The sequence below is a fragment of the Balaenoptera ricei genome, chromosome 17, assembly GCF_028023285.1.
Source record: "Balaenoptera ricei isolate mBalRic1 chromosome 17, mBalRic1.hap2, whole genome shotgun sequence".
NCBI classification, from domain to species: Eukaryota; Metazoa; Chordata; class Mammalia; order Artiodactyla; family Balaenopteridae; genus Balaenoptera; species Balaenoptera ricei.
In genome coordinates, this window is record NC_082655.1 from 46,493,700 (window position 1) to 46,511,955 (window position 18,256).

Sequence of the window (18,256 nt, forward strand, 5' to 3'; positions counted from 1 at the left end):
TGTTTATTGCAAGGACTCCCTAATACACATCTTCAGCTCAGCCTTCTTTCCATACCTTTAGACCCATTCACTGAATTGCTTTGGATATCTAATAGGCACCTCAAATTCAGCATGTCCTAAGCAGAACTTAGCATCTCATCCACACCCTCCCCCAATTAGTTAACACTTTTTTCATATCTTTACATTGTATCACCATCCACATAGTATCAAACTTAGGGTGTTCAATAAGTATATCTTGTGTTTTTAAGAGAGCTCACATGTTAGAGAACAAAGACAAGATTTAAAGGCCTACGTTTAAAATAACTAATTTGAAGGGAACCCTTTTACAGTGTTGGTGGGAATGTAAATTGGTAGAAACACTATGAAGAACAGTATGGAGGTTTCTTAAAAAACTTAAAATAGAACTACCATATGCTCTAGCAATCCCACTCCTGGGCATATATCCGGAGAAAACCGTAATCCAAAAGGATACATGCACCCCAATGTTCATTGCAGCACTATTTACAATAACCAAGACAGGGAAGCAAACCCAAATGTCCATCAACAGAGGAATGGATAAAAAAGATGTGGTATATATATACAATGAAATACTACTTAGCCATAAAAAAGAATGAAATAATGCCATTTGCAGCAACATGGATGGACCTAGAGATTATCATACTAAGTGAGGTAAGTCAGACAGAGAAAGACAAATATCATATGATATTACTCATATGTGGAATCTGATTTTTAAAAAAGATACAAATGAACTGATTTACAAAACAGAAACAGACTTACAGACATCAAAAACAAATTTATGGTTACAAAAGGGGAAATGGCAAGGGAGGGATAAATCAGGAGCTTGGGGTGAACATACATACACTACTATATATAAGATAGATAACCAACAAGGACCTACTGTATAGCACAGGAAACTCTACTCAATATTCTGTGGTAGCCTATATGAGAAAAGACTCTAAAAAAGAATGACTATATGTGTGGGTGTAACTGAATCACTTTGCTATACATCTAAAACTAACACAACATTGTAAATCAACTATACTCCAATAAAATTAAAATATTAAAAAAGAAAATGTTTTAAATAAGGATGAATAAAATAAATATCTTTGTTTCCTATAACATAAAAAATAAAATAAAATAAAATAACTAATTTGCTTAGAATTGTATTAAGTAATGGGTATTCGCTTAATGTACAGATTCCCTTGTGCAAGTTCCAGATTCCCCCATCTACTCAACCTACCTTACTCCCAGTATCCTACCCTTCCCCCTACCTCCCTCAACACTTGTATCTAGAATATTTCTCCCATAAAATTATAGGTAGGCTTAATTGAAACAGTGTTATATTTAAGGATCACTATGCTTAGAGCAGCCTTTGAAAGCTTGCTGGGACATTAAACAATATCTACTGAGAATATTTGCTCTGAACTCTAAAGAACTGCTTTAAAATGAACTTTGGAATAAATACCATTTAAAAGATGTAGACTGCTTAGACATTCATTGTGCTGAATTATATGTAGAATGTTTAAGCACAGAGGGACCACAACTTTTGGACAGTGGGAGAAGCCCATGTGGTTTAAAGGGACTTACCTGAAATCACAGCACTAGTGAGTGGCTAAACCAAGACTAGAACCTGATTTTCAGTTTAATGCTTTTTCTAGTTATCCCTTTGACTGGCATTTTTCCCCTCACCATGTCCCTTTGTTTTTGTTTTGAAAAGTATAGACAGTTTCGTGTTCACAATCTCTGGTTAATTTCTTTTGAAGCTTATTGGCATTTCATTCTTTTTTAATTGTTTAAATTTATTTAATTTTGGCTGCATTGGGTCTTCATTTCTGTGCACGGGCTTTCTCTAGTTGTGGCAAACAGGGGCTACTCTTCGTTGTGGTGTGTGGGCTTCTCATATGGTGGCTTCTCTTGTTGTGGAGCACAGGCTCTAGGCGCGCAGGCTTCAGTAGTTGTGGCACGTGGGCTCAGTAGCTGTGGCTCACAGGCTCTAGAGCACAGGCTCAGTAGTTGTGGCACACAGGCTTAGTTGCACCGTGGCAAGTGGGATCTTCCCGGACCAGGGCTTGAACCTGTGTCCCCTGCATTGGCAGATGGATTCTTAACCACTGTGCCACCAGGGAAGTCCAGCATTTCATTTTTTAAAAGTGTTTCTTAATATTTTTAATTTTGGCTGCACCAGGTAGGTCATTTGCAAATGGTAGTGCTTCTCTCTAAGTGGGCTTAAAAATACCTATGGACATTTATAGTTCTGCACAGAAATAATACTACATTATTACATTAATAAAGTTTAGCCAGCTTTACCTCTATTGTAGAAATTTTTTTTATTCCTTGAAGGAAACTTTTTGGTACAAAGAGAGAAGCTTGACTTGTATCAAACAAACATCATTTAATATGGACTAAAAGGGATGTATAGTTGCCTTGTGTTAACCGGATACCATATAATGGTTACCCTGTAGATTTTGGCCCTCCACACCCAGCAGCCAAAGGAAGAATAAATGACAACTGTGTGTAAACTATTTAAAAATTTTACCTAACTATATTTGACAAGCATCCTGTTTGTAACATTTCTAAGACAAATATTTATTGGATATATTTCTCCCCTTTTTCAATGTAAAATATTGTTAATTGTAATATTTTATTTTTATTCACAGATTATTATAAGTATAGGCCTCATGTTTTATGTAGTTCATCGAGCTCAAGTGGAATTGAATGCAGCTATTGTAGCTTGTGAAATGGAACTGAAAACCTCTCTGGTTAAAGGCAATCAACCAAATATCAGTGGCTCTTCATCCTACAACAAGAGGACCCTAAAATTTTCTGGAGGTGGAATCAATATTGTATGATTCTAATGAAATGTATGATTGTTAGAGCCTAACAATCCAAGGTCTAGCAATCCCCTCACTAGTGGGCAGATGCAAGTTCTAATTGTATTACAGCACAAAAAAACAAAACAAAACAAAACAGAAACTGACTAGTTTTTAAATTGCACATTTTTTAAAAAGCAAGAATCATTTTCTGGATAGGTAAGTGTAAATGTAGATGCAATTTTGGCTGCAACTCTTTATCATTTATTATACCCGTAATGGCCTATAGGTCTGCACTTTAGTTTTTCTTCATTGTTTTCTTTATGGGTACTTATGAACAGAGAAATAATCCAAATATTTTTTTGCTTAGTGTCTTTATTTATAAAGTCTATGAATAGTTGTAAGCATCTTTCCTACTTATAAAGATGAGTAAAAGTATGCAATTTTAAATGTATAATATTATTGGACATTCTTTGCTTTGGTAGTCTTTCCAGAAAGGATAAACGGTGTTTTGTTTTTTTTTTTCTAATTGTGTTAGGTGGGACCACTTTGCTTTCCTTTTCCTTGCTAGTTAGAAAATAGACATAAACTTTTGTTTGAATGTATTTTTGTAAGGATCATATTGTTGCAGGGCCATTTATACTGATACACACAAGCTTAAATCCTACATTGTGGGACTGAAGTGCTCTTAAGATACCTTTTTTAGTTTCACTGTGTAATATACAAAGCAAAAGGGAAATTTATTTAAATTGGTAGTGGCTCAAATTAGAACTTGAGTTCTAATTTCATTACATTGGTTTTACCCTCCTTAGGTCTTCCATCAAAGGGCTGTCCTATTGCAGTCTTACTAAAACATTTTATTAAAATAAACTTCTTTTTCTTTTTATATTCATAATTAGGCTTTGAAATAAAGATGTTATTCCTTTAAAGTGGTGGGCTTACCATCATTGAAGATGTCACTCAGGTGACCTTGTTTGATCAAAACGCCTTTCTAAAAAAACTAAGCTTTAAAATCATGTTTATAATTCCATTGAAGTACATATATATTTTTCCCATAGTTTTCATCTTTAAAACTATAAGTAATGTTAACTTAATGCCCAGATTTGTATTATTTGCCGTACTATAGAGTAGGCTTATTTTGTTTGGTTTTTGGTACTTATTTTTCTCTGATAAGACTCAGGAATTCTGAAATGTGAAATTGAGTCTCGCAATTCTTTCTCCTGTAGAATGAATTGAGTGTATTTATTAATAGCACTTATGTGTATAGAATATAATGATTTGGCAGTATGATTCATATGACATATTATTCATTTATCACCTTATATTTTTAAAATAGCTTAATTGTGAACTTAATGATTCTTTTTTTTTACATTAGCTTATAACTTATTATTTACAGTAGCTTATTATAGATATGAATGCAAATTTTCTGATAGGTATCTCTTTTTTAGCTATGAAGATGTCACCTTATCAGAGACCTCCCATTTGCCTTTTCATTAGGGTAAAATCTTTGCCCTGATTTACTAAAGTGCAAAAGAATTATTTGTAAGCAGATTATTTTAGTTTTATGCTAAAGATGCATTTGGCCACTTTAATTTGTAAATTTTTTGCCCTGTTGCAGGTATAATTGTTTTCCTGTCCTTCATAATGCCTAAATTTGCTCACCTTTGAGTAACAGTGAAGTTCATATGTCCATACCAAGAAGAACTCAGTGTAAATGATCTTATAGGCACCTGGGTCTATAGCATTCAATTGGCCTACAAATCCTTCCTTCTTTTATTGGTAGAAAAAAATATATAGTAATGGAATATTATTATTCTTTTTTGAATCCTAATTACTTGTTTGGTTATCTTTAAAAATTATTTAGTTTAATTATCCCAATAAACAATATGTTTGATTTATTCTTTTCTGTCTAACTTGACAGTATTTCTCTTGTGCTTCTTGTTTGTGTTTAGTTTTTGGTAAAGAAATCAATAATTTAAGATTACTACTTTCATACACTTGTATTACACTTCATGTATTTTGAAGTGCATTTATTTAATTAGCATTTTGTAACTTGAATAATTTTGCCAAATGAATACCTTTTGGTAGTTTGTCATGAGTTCTTCCAACTGTTGCATTTTGCTTAGTACTTAAATATGTAAAGGTAAAAGAGAAGTAATTTTTCTGTATTCTGCCAACATAATTTTATATAATAAAATCATCCATTTTTACTTAAAATAGTATGGATTTACTATTTCTAAAATACTAATCTAAAGCTGCAGTTTTCCTTTTGTTCATCATCTCTAGCCTCCACATAAACTACTATCCCTTATAGTCATGCTATTTGATAGCTGTTTTTTTATATGAGCTGTCTATAAATTGTACAAAGCATTACCATGCCTTATTCACTCCATCTTTAACCCTGTATCCCAGATTTCTGGCAGCAACAAATTTCTACAGGATCCTTTTATGTTGTCCAAATATTGCATCCAGTCATAGAGTATATATTTATAAGAGAAAATATTTTGGATTTCTCAAATCATTTAAGTGCAGTTTAAAGTTACTTTATGCATATTTTTAAAAGCACACAATATACCTTATCTCAAATCTGATGAAAGATATGTTCTATTTTTAATTCGTTGGGCCTTTTTCTTAGTTTTCCACATTTTCTGGTTTATTACTAATGATTTTGTTTACTCTTTGCCAAGTTCTGTCATGTAAATTATTTTTAAACAGCAGCACCTCTTTTTAAAAATACTTACATAATAATTTACTAAATGTTTTCATGTCCATTTTCATTTGATCATCTGATTTGTGAAATAACTTGAAATCTGTACTTTGGTTTGTGAAAATAATAGAACCAAATCTCTGTCATTAGAATGTGTATTTTGAGTTTATGTTCAGAAGTGACTTTGTGGGTTTGTTCAGAACCAACCATACTCTCCTTTTATGCACTTTGTAACCAACTGTAAACCTTTTAAGAAGACTTTCCCCTGATAGGATCAAGCCTATGACTATAAAACATTTCCCTCCCTGAGAAGCTATTAAGTTAAGTGGTGGAGCTACAAGCATATACCAGTATGTGTTTGTTAATGTGCAATGCTGATTGGAACTATTCTTAGGAAAGGTGCTATGGCTTACATACGTCAAAATTTGTGGGACTTTCTTTAGAATGCTGAAAGTTGCTAGGTATGTGCCAGGCTGATGCAGATAAATCCTGAGATGCATGGTAAATCCATGCTGTTCAAAACCAGGCAGCATTTGCAGAGAATAAGAGAGGTTTAATGAGGACCTCAGGAGCAATGATACTGACCTAGGTTGATGACTTCAATGATGGAATTTTGTTTCAGACACAGGCCACTCAGTGCACCAGAATGGTGGTCTGAATAACACTATCTGGTTTTTAAATTGGACATTGCTAATTTCTGTTATAAAAAACTGTTTAGGATATAATTTTTTTTAAAGGTCATGTCTTTAACCTGAAAAGCTTAAAAGAAGGGAGTGGAATCACTTGTTCCACAGGATATTTAAAGCTAAGGAGTTCCAATAACCTCACATATGTTGAATGAAAACTGTTAAGTAATTCAACAACTAAATAATAACTTGGTACTTCTGAATTGCAAAGTGATTGCTGCAGACTGTTTTCTAAAGTAGCTGAAGATTTAAAATAGATAATTCTAAAGGTAAATCAGTAAAATCTCTTGATAATTGGTATCCCAGGTCACTTATGTGCCTGAGAAAATAAAAGGTTATGCCAGGGGAGGGAACAATTCAGGAGCAAATGAGGACATGCTCCTAAAAATGGGAATGCTGGTAATTGACCTTAGATGGGGGTGGTTATGGTTATAGCAGAGGCCCTGTGGAGAAATGGTTCTGATGTCTTACATTGACACTCGATCTTCAGTATTTATTTTTCTAATATCGCCAAATCATGAAATGCTACCTACCAGTCAAACAATTGTTAGTCATTTATCTCAGGCTGCAGTAATGTTTATGATGCCTTTCATAATGTTACAGGACTTTGGTAAATCTAATTTCCTGTTGACCTCTACCCTGTTTCTATGACTGTTTCCTTGAGGGCCCATTCCAGCTGCCATAAAACTTTTGTCTTAATACTTAGAAAGACACTTGTCCTTATTTATTTGTAGCAGATCCCATCCTGTTGCATGTATACTTTTCCTAGACATTTTAGGTCAAAATTGCTTGCTAGAACATAAAATAGGCCAAAGACGGGACACCACATGTTGCAGACTGCCTTCAGCCGGGGTGGTGCAGTGGAGCACTCACTGGATAAATGTGTTAGCAGTGTGTTCATTACCCAAGATTGTACAGTACTTTCTGCCATGCTCATCCTCCTTGGCTGAGGGTGCCTGTCAGCACTCAAGAGTGTGGGGAAAACATATTTCAATAGTATACAGTATTATGAGTTAAATATTGAACATTTTTAGGGAAAGCATTATATGTGTGATAGTGTTAAAACAGGATATATGTATGTAGTAAATTTATATTTAATCATTCTGTCATGTTTCAACAAAGTTGTTTATGTGAATTAACTAATTACTAACTGATACTACTGTCTTAACAGTGACTAATATTCTGTGGGATGGTTGAAAGCCTTAAAAATCAAAAAATATGCACGAAGCTGAATAGAAAAGAGTGAGTAGAATATATATTGAACCAAAAAAAAGAGTAATTTGAAAATTATAAAATTCTTGAAGTAGGTATACAATTAGAGTGGTATGTTTTAATGTAAGTATATTTATCCGAGGATGCATAAAACTCATAACCATCATAAGAGTGAATTCTTTGATTCTGTCTTTGTTAGTTATAAAGCCATTTTCAGTAGAAATGTTTTGATGCATGACCTGTTTCATGCTCATTTCTTACAATCCTGCACTCAAGTTGACCACAGCTGGGAGGACAGGGAACTGAGTAGTTTTCCACTAAGGTTTTTTAGTTACTTATTCTGATTTTAAGTTAACTAACTGGTTTTATGTTATCATATTTCTACTTTAAATATATAATAGGACAGCTTTGCTTGGAATCAGCATTCTAAGTAGGTTTCATAGCAGTGCATTAAATTATTAAATGGACTTGGAACAGATTCTGGTAACATTGAACCTGAGAGTGTCTTTGCTTCCCTCCACTTGGCTGCTAGGATCAACTCTATTATGAGTTTGTGGGGGTCTTGGTATAGAAAACCAGAGCAGGGGTTTCTCCTGCATGGGCTGGCAAATGCTGGTAAGAAAGACTGGAAAGCTGCAGATCTTGGGGAGACTTCAGCTTTGAAATCTGTGGGTTTCCGAATGGAAGTTTGATATCGGTCTCACAAAAATATGTCAGTTCTCCCTGACCTCTAAAAGGCTGAGAAGGAGCTGAATGACCTTAATGTTCTTCGCTGCTCGAAGAGGAGAGAATTCAGGAAGACCATATACAGAGAAGCTTCCTGCAAACTTCCTCGAAGGAATTTGCAGCGAGCCTACTTCACATTCCACCTCTGGCATTTCTGATGCCCCATATTAATTGCAGCATTGTTCTTAGTGCCAAACAACTGGAGACAAAGTGAACACAGTTCATAGGGGAATGGCTAAATAAATAATTTTCCATCCATACCATGGGAGATTGACTAGCCACTTCCTTAGAAAGGAAGAACCAGATTTATGCCAGTAAATTAGAGGGATTTCCAGGAAGTATTGTTTTGTGAAATAAATGAGATGCAGAAAACTAAGTAAAAATACCACATTTTTGAGAAAAAGTCCTATCTCACTTTCCTGTGCATGAGTACGTATGTGTATGTGACTTTCTATACATGAATTTGTGTGCATGTGAATAGGTGCATCTCTTCATATCGGATTAAATGAGTAGAGAGAAAAATGTGAAAAGAAACCTACTAGCTTAAGATGGGTTATTTTGATGGTGGTGGAGAGCTGGTGTGGGGGACTAATAGAGAAGAAATGAAGAAGAGAGAGAATGAAGGTAATAAAGCCAAAAGGAAAGTGGGAAAAATTGCACTAATTTTTTTAAAATAGGTAAAATGAACCTATATTCCTTTCTTTGGCATGGTAGAAGTCATCCTCTTATTAAACCATCCCAATTGATAGCTATTCTGTTCAAGTACTCGAGGTCATATAGTACAATATTGAAGTTGGCTCTCTTAAGGCCAACTGCCAGTGGTCAAATCCCAATACCACTGCTTCTTGGCTACATGACCTTGAAACATTAAGAAGTTACTTAACTTCTCTCTGTGCTTCAGTTTCCTCACCTGGATGATAGCCTACCTCGTGGGGTAATTGTGAGAATTAAAGAGATTAAAATGGGTTAAGTGCTGAGAGTAATACCTGGTAGGTAGTAAGTATATAATAAGCGTTAGGTATTATTACCCAAAACCAACCTTTTAGGAGTTGAGAAGCACTTTGACTATTTGAGTGTATATTTGGCAGACTACATTGAGTTGATCATTTATGGACCAGAATAGGGGAGAGTATTAAAATTTTTACCTGGCTTCTGTGTTTACAGAGCACACAATGAAGTTGGAGAGACAACATATACACAAAATAACTACTGTATAATATGTACAGGGTAAAATATCAGTGAAAAATTATGGCACAAATTGTGTAATTAGTGAAAGGAGTACTTAGATCATTGAATTTAGGTAGAGGTTGGGGAAGTTTTCTAAAGAAGATTTATTTAGCTTATTGTATTTTTGCAGATAGGGGCTGTAAAGTACACGGTTCTCAAAGGGATCTGTGACTAAAAAAGACTAAGACACATTGTTATGTGTCTTAGTCTTTTTAGGTAAAAGGTGAAAGTTGTGCAGATAGGAATTTTATTCCTTTCCTTATTGTGTACATCGTTTGAATTGGTGCATCAGTGTATTTATGTCTCTCCTCTTCCTTTACACCTCATAGACTCTATTCATGTCTGAGAGGCTAGCCACTTTCTAAATGCTAATAAGAAAACAAATTTCACCAAAGAAACCTGTAATTTATCCTACTTTATGCTATTTGAGGGTTGGTTTTGTTTGTTTGTTTGGTTTTTGGAAAATGAAGGAGTTTGCAGTCTAGTAAGTTTTCCCCAGTGGACTGCTTTCTCTACCAGCAGCTCTTTTAATTTTTTAAGCCAACATATAACTTAGACTTATTTGAATTGATATCTTATGAACCTAAGTTATTTCCTTCATAAACAGTTGACTTTAAGTTTATTGCCTTATTGTGGTTTGTGATGCCAATATTACCCTTTTATCAAGATTTGAATTTTCTGAATTTTCATTGTCAGTCATTTTTTCAGAAAATACTGAAAAAAAATTAGCTAGATATCAGACATTCTGCTAGGCTTTGGAGTTAGAGAGATAGGAATAATACTAGAGGAACTCTCATTTAGTGGGAAAGGTAGAAGAGTAAAGGAACAATTGCAATAAAATGTGATCAGATCCATGATAAATGTTTATACCGTAGAGGCAGAAGGTTAAATTAGAATCAGGAGTTGCAGCAAGGACAGAGGGAACTAAAGGGTGGGGGGTGGGGTGGGGGGTGGGGGGAGGGGGAGGGAAATGAACCAGGGTAGGAAAGTATTCCACAGTTAGTGATAACTGAATTGAGTTTGAAAGGATAAGTGCAGATTGTCCAAGGGAAGAGAAAGAAGAGCATTATAAAGACAAAAGCACAAGAGCATGGCAAATAATTAAATACAGCTAGAATAGAATATAGAGAGCAAGTGGGGAATATTGAATTAAGGCTGGAGAATTACATATATGATGTGTGTGTATGTGTGTGTGTTATATACCCACATATATATCATATGAATAGATTTATGTAGAATATTAAAAAGTAAGAAGTTAGGATTTTATGTTCATGGATGAGGAGAAATCAAAGTGGCAATTGAGTCTGCATTTTATATGACACTAAGAATATTGGAGGAATTGAAGAGTCAAGACTACTACTCACTCTGAAGACTGACCAGGGGAGAAATGATGAAGGCCACAAATAAGACATAACAATAAAAAGTTAAAAAATTAAAAATGAGGAAGTGTTACATTTGAGAGGTATAGAAAATAAATTTGGTGAGTATAGGATGAGGGTGCCAAAAAGAGGGGAGAAGCTGTGATGGCTCCTCAGGTTCTGTGAATGGTGACATATTTATGAGCAGTTTGCAGGTGGGGGAGATGATGTTGAGTTTGAAATGTCTATGAGGCATGGAGATCAAGAGACACTGCTTAAATGGATATGTGGGTCCAGAGATATGGACTGGGAATAGATGTTTGGAAATTATCAACACACATAGATGGTATTTGAGGCTTTTGATGTGGATTTGGTACCAAGTGAATACGATGGTGACTAGGAGACTGATAAAGAGCAGCCAGAGAGAATAGCAACCAGGAGGGAGTGTCATAGGCAATGGAAAGAAAAAGTTTTGAGAAATAGGAGGCTGTTAAATACTACAGAGAGGCCAAATAAGTTAAAAATTTGAAAGTGTTCATTGGGTTTGACAATTAGGCAGTCATTGGTAGCTTGGTGGCAGTAATTACAAGCAAGTAGGTGGTGTGCAAGCCACGTGCAAGTGTGTTAAAGTGTAAATGAAGACTGTAAATATAGACCATTCTCAATAAACTTGGCAGTGGGAGCATGGAAAATTACAATTAACATTGAAATTAATTAGAAAAGGACTTGCTTTTCAAAAAGATTTGCATTTCTTTACCTACTCTAAAATTTGCATTGCTTGTATAGTTTCTACATTAATTATGTCATTTAAAGTTTTTAAAAGGCTATGAATTAAAGAGGAGAAAGCAGTAGCTGGGGAGTGGGGAAAAAGGAGGAGGTAGGACTGTGGTTCTCTCACATTGAGTCACCTGGACACCTTTCAAAAAATATCCATGCTTTGCCCTTACCTATTTTCATAATCTCTGCGGGTAGGGCCTAGGCATTGACTTTTTTTAAAGAGCTCCATATACCTTGATACCCACTGAAGGTTGAAAACCACTGAGAAAAGATTTTTCTCTTAAGATGGGAGTGACTGAAGACTGTTTAAATACTGAGGAAGATGAACAATCTATAATTTATATAGCTTATTGATTATATGTTATAATTTATTGATATGAGATACCATTAGCTTATATAAGAAGATACTGATATTAGAGAATTAAATAGATCATTGACCTGGGGGTTAAGAGACATATGCACTTTATTTCTGACTGTCACCAATTTGCTATATAATTTTGTGCAAGTCAAAAAATATCCACACATGTATACAGTGTGAAGGCTATGATTCTGTACCTAAGGACCATTTCCATCTCAATTTCATTTTATTTTTCATCTACTTCTTGAGCAGAATCATGGCTCTCTAGAGTAAGTATCTAATTTGTATCTGCAGTTAAATATAGTTCCAATTCTAATTAATCTTAGGATATTTCCTTAACTTTCCTTTTCTTCCATCTCTGAAATAAAAATTTCAAAATGTTTACAGGATGAAGCACATCCTAAGAGAACTGCACAGCTTAGAGGAAACTCATACTGCATTTACTGCGTTCTCTTCTACTCTCAACATTCATACTCCAGGGAAATTTATTTTTAAATTAGTTTGTTCAATTTTGGAAAAATGTGTTTTAAAGCTGAAAGGAATGAAGATTCATCTAGTTCTGCATTCTCATGTTGAAAGAGGAGGACACAGGATCAGAGAAAGTTAGCAATGGAGCATCTTATTCCCCCATTCTGTGCCTTCTATACTAGTCCACTCTTTGGCAGATGGGAAGCCTACATAAGCAGTGACACAAAAGCATCCAGCCTGTGTTGCCTTGGTGATATGGGAAGCTTCAGAAGCACCACAAAGCCCAGGGACCATCACCCTGATTAAGTGAAAGTTTTATTACATATTCACTTAAACTTGATATAATTTGATTAAGGCTGAATTTTAAACTCACTTTGAAAATATCAAGCCCTAGAAAATTGCATTTATAATAATAACAAATAGTTATCAAAATAGTTTGAGGCAAATGGAAAAATATGTATTCCAATCTCTTAGTTTTAAATATTTGTCATTGAGATCAAGAAAAATGAATTTTAGGGCACTTAGGTTAGACAGTGTCACTCAGAAAAAATTTGTTATGTGTAAAAATAGATATAATTCCCATGAAGCAAAAGAAGCAAAATCTTTTTTCAAAATACATAGAAATTTATAAAAAGTAATTGAAAGGAAAAGGAAAAGTATTCCTAGGTAGCAGTTGCAAGCGTTATCATATCTCCTGGATGTAGAAGTAGGGAATCAGTTCAGTTATAAGATCATTTCGGCTCCAGCATTAGTCTCAAGCTTAAGAAATGATAGTGAAAGTTCTAAGTATGCATATGGTTATAAAATGCTTTCAAGGTTAAATATGTGCACTAAACACTCAGGAGTAGATATTATCAACTGAGCTTATTATCAGACTTAGCTTATGAACTTTTTGTAATTATTGATTTGATAGACAAAATTAGAACTAAAATAGGATTTATTCAAACTGATTGAAAGAAACAATTTTAGTTGTAATACTACAGAAAAGTTGAAATTTTATAGAAACTACTTTGACAAATCATTTAACCTAAAGTTCTGAATTATTTAAATGAGTTAACTCTGCAGAGATGAAAGTGAACAGTAGTTGGCTTCTGATTCAATTTTTGTACTGTATCCCCCCAAAAAAAGTAAAAAGCAAAGCACTTATCCCATAACAGACATTTAAGAAATGTGAATTCCTTCCCTCACTGCTCCCCATTTTTTCAGTGACAGACTTAATTACCATTTCTGCAGGGGACACTGTATAGAGGCTCCATGGGCAAAAAGGAGGCCCTAATAGTCTCACTGAGATATAAGAGACCAAATAATTTAAAATTATGTCTGTGTTGGGTATCACAGCTACTCTTGGCTCATCAGTTAAGAATTAGCCTATTTAGATGCAGCTTTTACTACCATTTAGTATCACATAAGTACACTAAATTTCTTGCCTTGTTACTCCTGACAGATGAGCTGAAAACTCTTCGTGTTGATTTAACTTGAAGTCAAAGTCAAAATTGATAAAACATTTTAAAATTTTATAATCAAATTAGAAATACCTCTCTCATTTTGACTTACTCTTTCATATCATCATTCAAAGTAAAAAAATAAATAGAATGTACTATTTTTCTTACAGGGATTATAATATATTTAAACTTTTAGCTGTTCTGTTAGCTGGGAATGAGTGAGCGGTACTGTACTATTCTTGTAACATGAAAGAGGCAGTTCATCCCATTGTTAAATCACACATTGAATTCTCTCAAATTATCCTGTCAAGTTAGTCTTCTTACAATAATTATTCCAAAGCATTGTTCTTGATTTTTATTTTAATAAACTGATGCACGGATCATCTGCAATAATAAAAGTGTGAAAATGTCCAGGAAAGTTTTTTAAAAAAGGTAACAAAAGAGGACTTTCTGTGCAAAAATGTCATATGTAAAGTCATTGAAATCAGAAGAAATACTTAGATTAATGGAACAGAAGAGAAAGTGTAGAATCAGACCCATGTATACATAAGAATATATTATGTAAAGAAGGTGATATCAATAAATAGCATTGTGAAAGCAAGCTATCTTTTGAAAAAATTAAGGTGAATTTAAGATTCAAAGTGGAAAAAAAATGAATTACAAGGTGCTACCCTCAGAATTAATGAACAAGGATAAATTTTAAATTTCTAAAAATAATTCAAGCCTTAATTCCACCTCCCTAAAATGTTTAATTTTTTCAACTATTATCCTATACATATTGTTTAATGCAGACATGTATGTTCATTACGTTTTACATTCCATTTTATTTAATGTTGTATGATTTGTCTTAGGTCTATTTAGTATTTTTAGTTATTTTAATGAAATCTTATCTTTTTAACAGGTATATATAATTCACAACTAATAATTTAGTGTAAAGATTTTTGGATTTTTTCTCTATAAATATGTGTCTAAATATGTTTGTATGCATTTATCTCACTGACAAAAATGGATACATACTATCGCAATCCTTAATTTTTTTTCTCTACACAATATATTTTAGAAACGACATAACCTTTAGACTCAAACACTCTCATTTTGAAGTTCAAAACAAAAAGACCTCCTGTGGTTTTATTTGGAAACCAAATTGTAAAGAAATCATTCTTTTCTAAATTAATTTCTAGGCTGCATTTAAGATTTTTTCTACTTTGTTATCTATTTTAAAGAATATACTATTTCTAATTATTTTTATTTTTATCTGAGATTCTACTTATTTTGATTGATTAATTTTTACCACTTGCACGTTTTATTATTTTACTTTATAATTTAAAAATTATACTTCTCCCTTTTCCTTTTTCCATTATGGTGTTACTTGTATGATGTGCACTCTATTTACATTAATATTTTAATAACGTTTGAAAGTAAATATCCTACTTTTAACACTTTATAAATGAGTTAAAGCAATTCACAGTCATGATACTGCAATTATCAATTTATAACTATCTAATCAAGCATCCTATATTTTTGTTTCTTTTTAAGGAGAGAAAAATAATTTTATGCTCTTTAGTGATGTTTTCTGTTCCCTCATTCTTCATCATTAGTTAAATGGGAAAGTCTTTTTGTTGTTAGTTTTAACTAATGTTTCAGTATTCGTAATAAGTAGTAATATCACATCCCTTACCCTTCTAGAGTATTCATAATTACTCTTGTTCTGTCAGTAATTACATCAATTTCTAGTTATAGTAAAGTTTTTTTACTCATCTCTAAACTACATAATACTTATTCTAAATACTGAACTGCCTCTGTTGGGACTGCTTTATCCCTGTCCACAGGTTCTCTTGAGTTTTCTAGAGATCTTTACAGGAAACATATAGTTGGGTAATAAATATTGCGGGTCTAAAAATGTTTTTAGGTACTTTTATACACAGATGATAGCTAGAGTAAACAGACTAATCTTTGACTACATACTTTTAGTTTTTAATTCAACTTTTTATTTTGAGATAATTGTAAATTCAATTCACATGCAGTTGTAAGAAATAAGAGAGAGATCTTGTGTACTCTTTACCAATTTCCCCCAATGGTAACATCTTGCAAAACTAAAGCTCAATATCACAACCAGGATTTTGACACTGATATAGTCAAGAAACTAAATATTTCCATCACAAGAAAGGAAATTTCTTTCCTTTTATAGCCACAGCATGTTGTCCTTTTATAGCCACACTCATTTCCCTCCCCCCACCTCCTCCTTTATCCCTGGTAACCAATAATCTGTTCTTCATTTCTATAATTTTGTCATTTCAAGAATGTTATGAAAATGGAATCATACAGGATGTAAACTTTGGGGACTGGCTTTTTTCACCAGTATAATTCTCTGGAGATACATCCAGGATGTTGGGTGTATCAATCATTTCTTCTATGTTATTTTTTCTAAAAGTTTTATAGCTTTATAGTTAAAGTCAGTGATTCATCCTTGACATTGAAAATTTTCCCAGGACATGTTTGATCTTGGTTTCTGTTTGTTGGTTTTCTTCTTTACTTCCTCCCCAACTCAAATCATATTTCTTAATATATTGAAAGGCATCTTCAGTTTACAGTTGTACCCTTTATTAGTGATTCTGGGGGGTTTTTTGTGTGTGAATTCTTTACTTAGCACTTCTATTACTCAAATATTTGTGTCTGTATCTTTTCTTTTCACTGGTGCATATCCTGCTCTTAAAACAGCACCTGCCACGTGGTAGGTGCTATATAATTAACTGTTAAAGGATTAAATAAATGAATATCTTTAATGTTTCTCAGCTTATCTGTCATTTTCTTTCTCTGTTATTTTCCCCTCGTATTTTGTATTTCTTCCTTAAGTTTATATACTACTTCACAAAATTCAATTTTGGTTTTTGTTTGTTTGTTTGTTTGTTTTTTCTAAAAGGTACAGATTCTTTTTTTTTTAACATCTTTATTGGAGTATAATTGCTTTACAATGGTGTGTTCATCTCTGCTTTATAACAAAGTGAATCAGTTATACACATACATATATCCCCATATCTCCTCCCTCTTGCGTCTCCCTCCCACCCTCCCTAGCGCACCCCTCTAGGTGGTCACGAAGCACTGAGCTGATCTCCCTGTGCTATGCAGCTGCTTCCCACTAGCTATCTATTTTACATCGGTAGTATACATAAGTCCATGCCACTCTTTCACTTCTTGATTGGACTATTTATTCCAATGATGATAATAACTTGTTTCAAAGACCTGGTGTTTATAAAATATTTTGAGATGGAGTGCAACAGTGTCTCAGAGGAAAGCCTGGGGTTGCTCAAGGAAGGAGCACAAAGTCTAGTGGTGACCTAATGAGGTCATGAGATTGGTTTTATACATGAGGAATAAATAAACACCCTGTGTATAATGTAAGTCATGTTTCTCACTGTGATAGGAAGGAGCTACAAGTATGGAAAGCAGGAATGTCAGAATGAACTTTTTTACATTGGATTAGAATTTCAGTCTTGATTTTCTAAACAGAGATAGATATATATAAACATATATTTATATATAAGTATGTGTGTGTACACATATGTTCTATATGCATATAGATTTTTTTTTTTCTATCTCTGTTCACTGAGATGGTCTGGGAGCAATGGCACTCCAATAATAATGAGAACACCTAGTACCCAGATCTTGGTTTCAAAATGCCATTCTCTGCTAGAAGGAACCAGTGCTCCTTGGACAAATGGTTAATCCTAGCTGGGACAAATGGCTAATCCTAGCTTTTTTTTTTTTTTTCACCAGGCAAGGGCAGCTGTGTTCTTCCTTCTCAGACACTTTCTCACCCAGCCTGACGATGACCCGGCCTCATTCCCACCCCACTTTGTCCCTCCTTTGGTCTCGCTTTTGTTGTGAACAGAGCAGGACTATGTGGTCCTGGAGCTGGTTTTTTGTGGTGAAGAGAAGGAAGTGATCGAAGAATGATAGGACATCTCAAAACAAGCAAATAAACAAAACAAAAAAACCAGGAGCCAGCCTGAAAGGACTCCTGCTGGCCAAATCTGGAACAATTTGATCACCAGCGTAAATAAAGATTAAAAACAAGTCATAGCCCATTAGTGAAATAGGAGTATATGAGTCAATACTGAAAAAAATTAGTAAAGAAATGGGAAAAGAGAAAGCTCTACTTTATAGCAGAATGCCAACTAATAAATCTAGAAGATATTGTGGAAATAAAAAAATCACCATCCAGCAACTACCATACTTGTGGTGGAGAAATCTGGCTGGTACCACCTTTAACCAAGTGCATATCACCAGAAATGGTATCATCAAAATTATATACCACCTATACGGTGGCCATGGAAGTACCCTGCTGAGAGAACATACCTTGGAGAGAATAGCTGCTGACACTTCCAGCCACTATCCCTATGAATGCTGAGGTCCACTTCTCCTAGTCTACTCCCAGCCAATCACTGAGCATGGTGGGGATACTTAAGCCTGTCCATTCCTGCCTGA

General features: G+C 34.0%; 2 protein-coding genes across 6 annotated transcripts in view; one reads left to right on the forward strand and one right to left on the reverse strand.

Annotated features, from left to right (window-relative positions):
- Nucleotides 1-18,256, forward strand: part of TMEM64 (transmembrane protein 64) — a 59,878-nt gene that overhangs the window by 20,667 nt on the left and 20,955 nt on the right. The window contains exons 3-4 of one of the 4 annotated variants that reach the window (XM_059902422.1): nucleotides 2,658-2,829; nucleotides 17,546-17,673. The exons of 1 other annotated variant lie outside the window; for it this stretch is intronic. In XM_059902422.1, the coding sequence (XP_059758405.1) occupies nucleotides 2,658-2,829; nucleotides 17,546-17,595 (222 nt within the window). In that variant the 3' untranslated portion in view covers nucleotides 17,596-17,673. Of the gene's footprint in view, nucleotides 1-2,657; nucleotides 4,752-17,545; nucleotides 17,849-18,256 lie in introns of those variants that run through there. 2 more of the 4 variants (XM_059902424.1, XM_059902423.1) reach the window with 2 other exon arrangements.
- Nucleotides 1-18,256, reverse strand: part of LOC132352113 (endoplasmic reticulum transmembrane helix translocase-like) — a 78,917-nt gene that overhangs the window by 6,192 nt on the left and 54,469 nt on the right. The gene's annotated exons all lie outside the window — the stretch shown is intronic.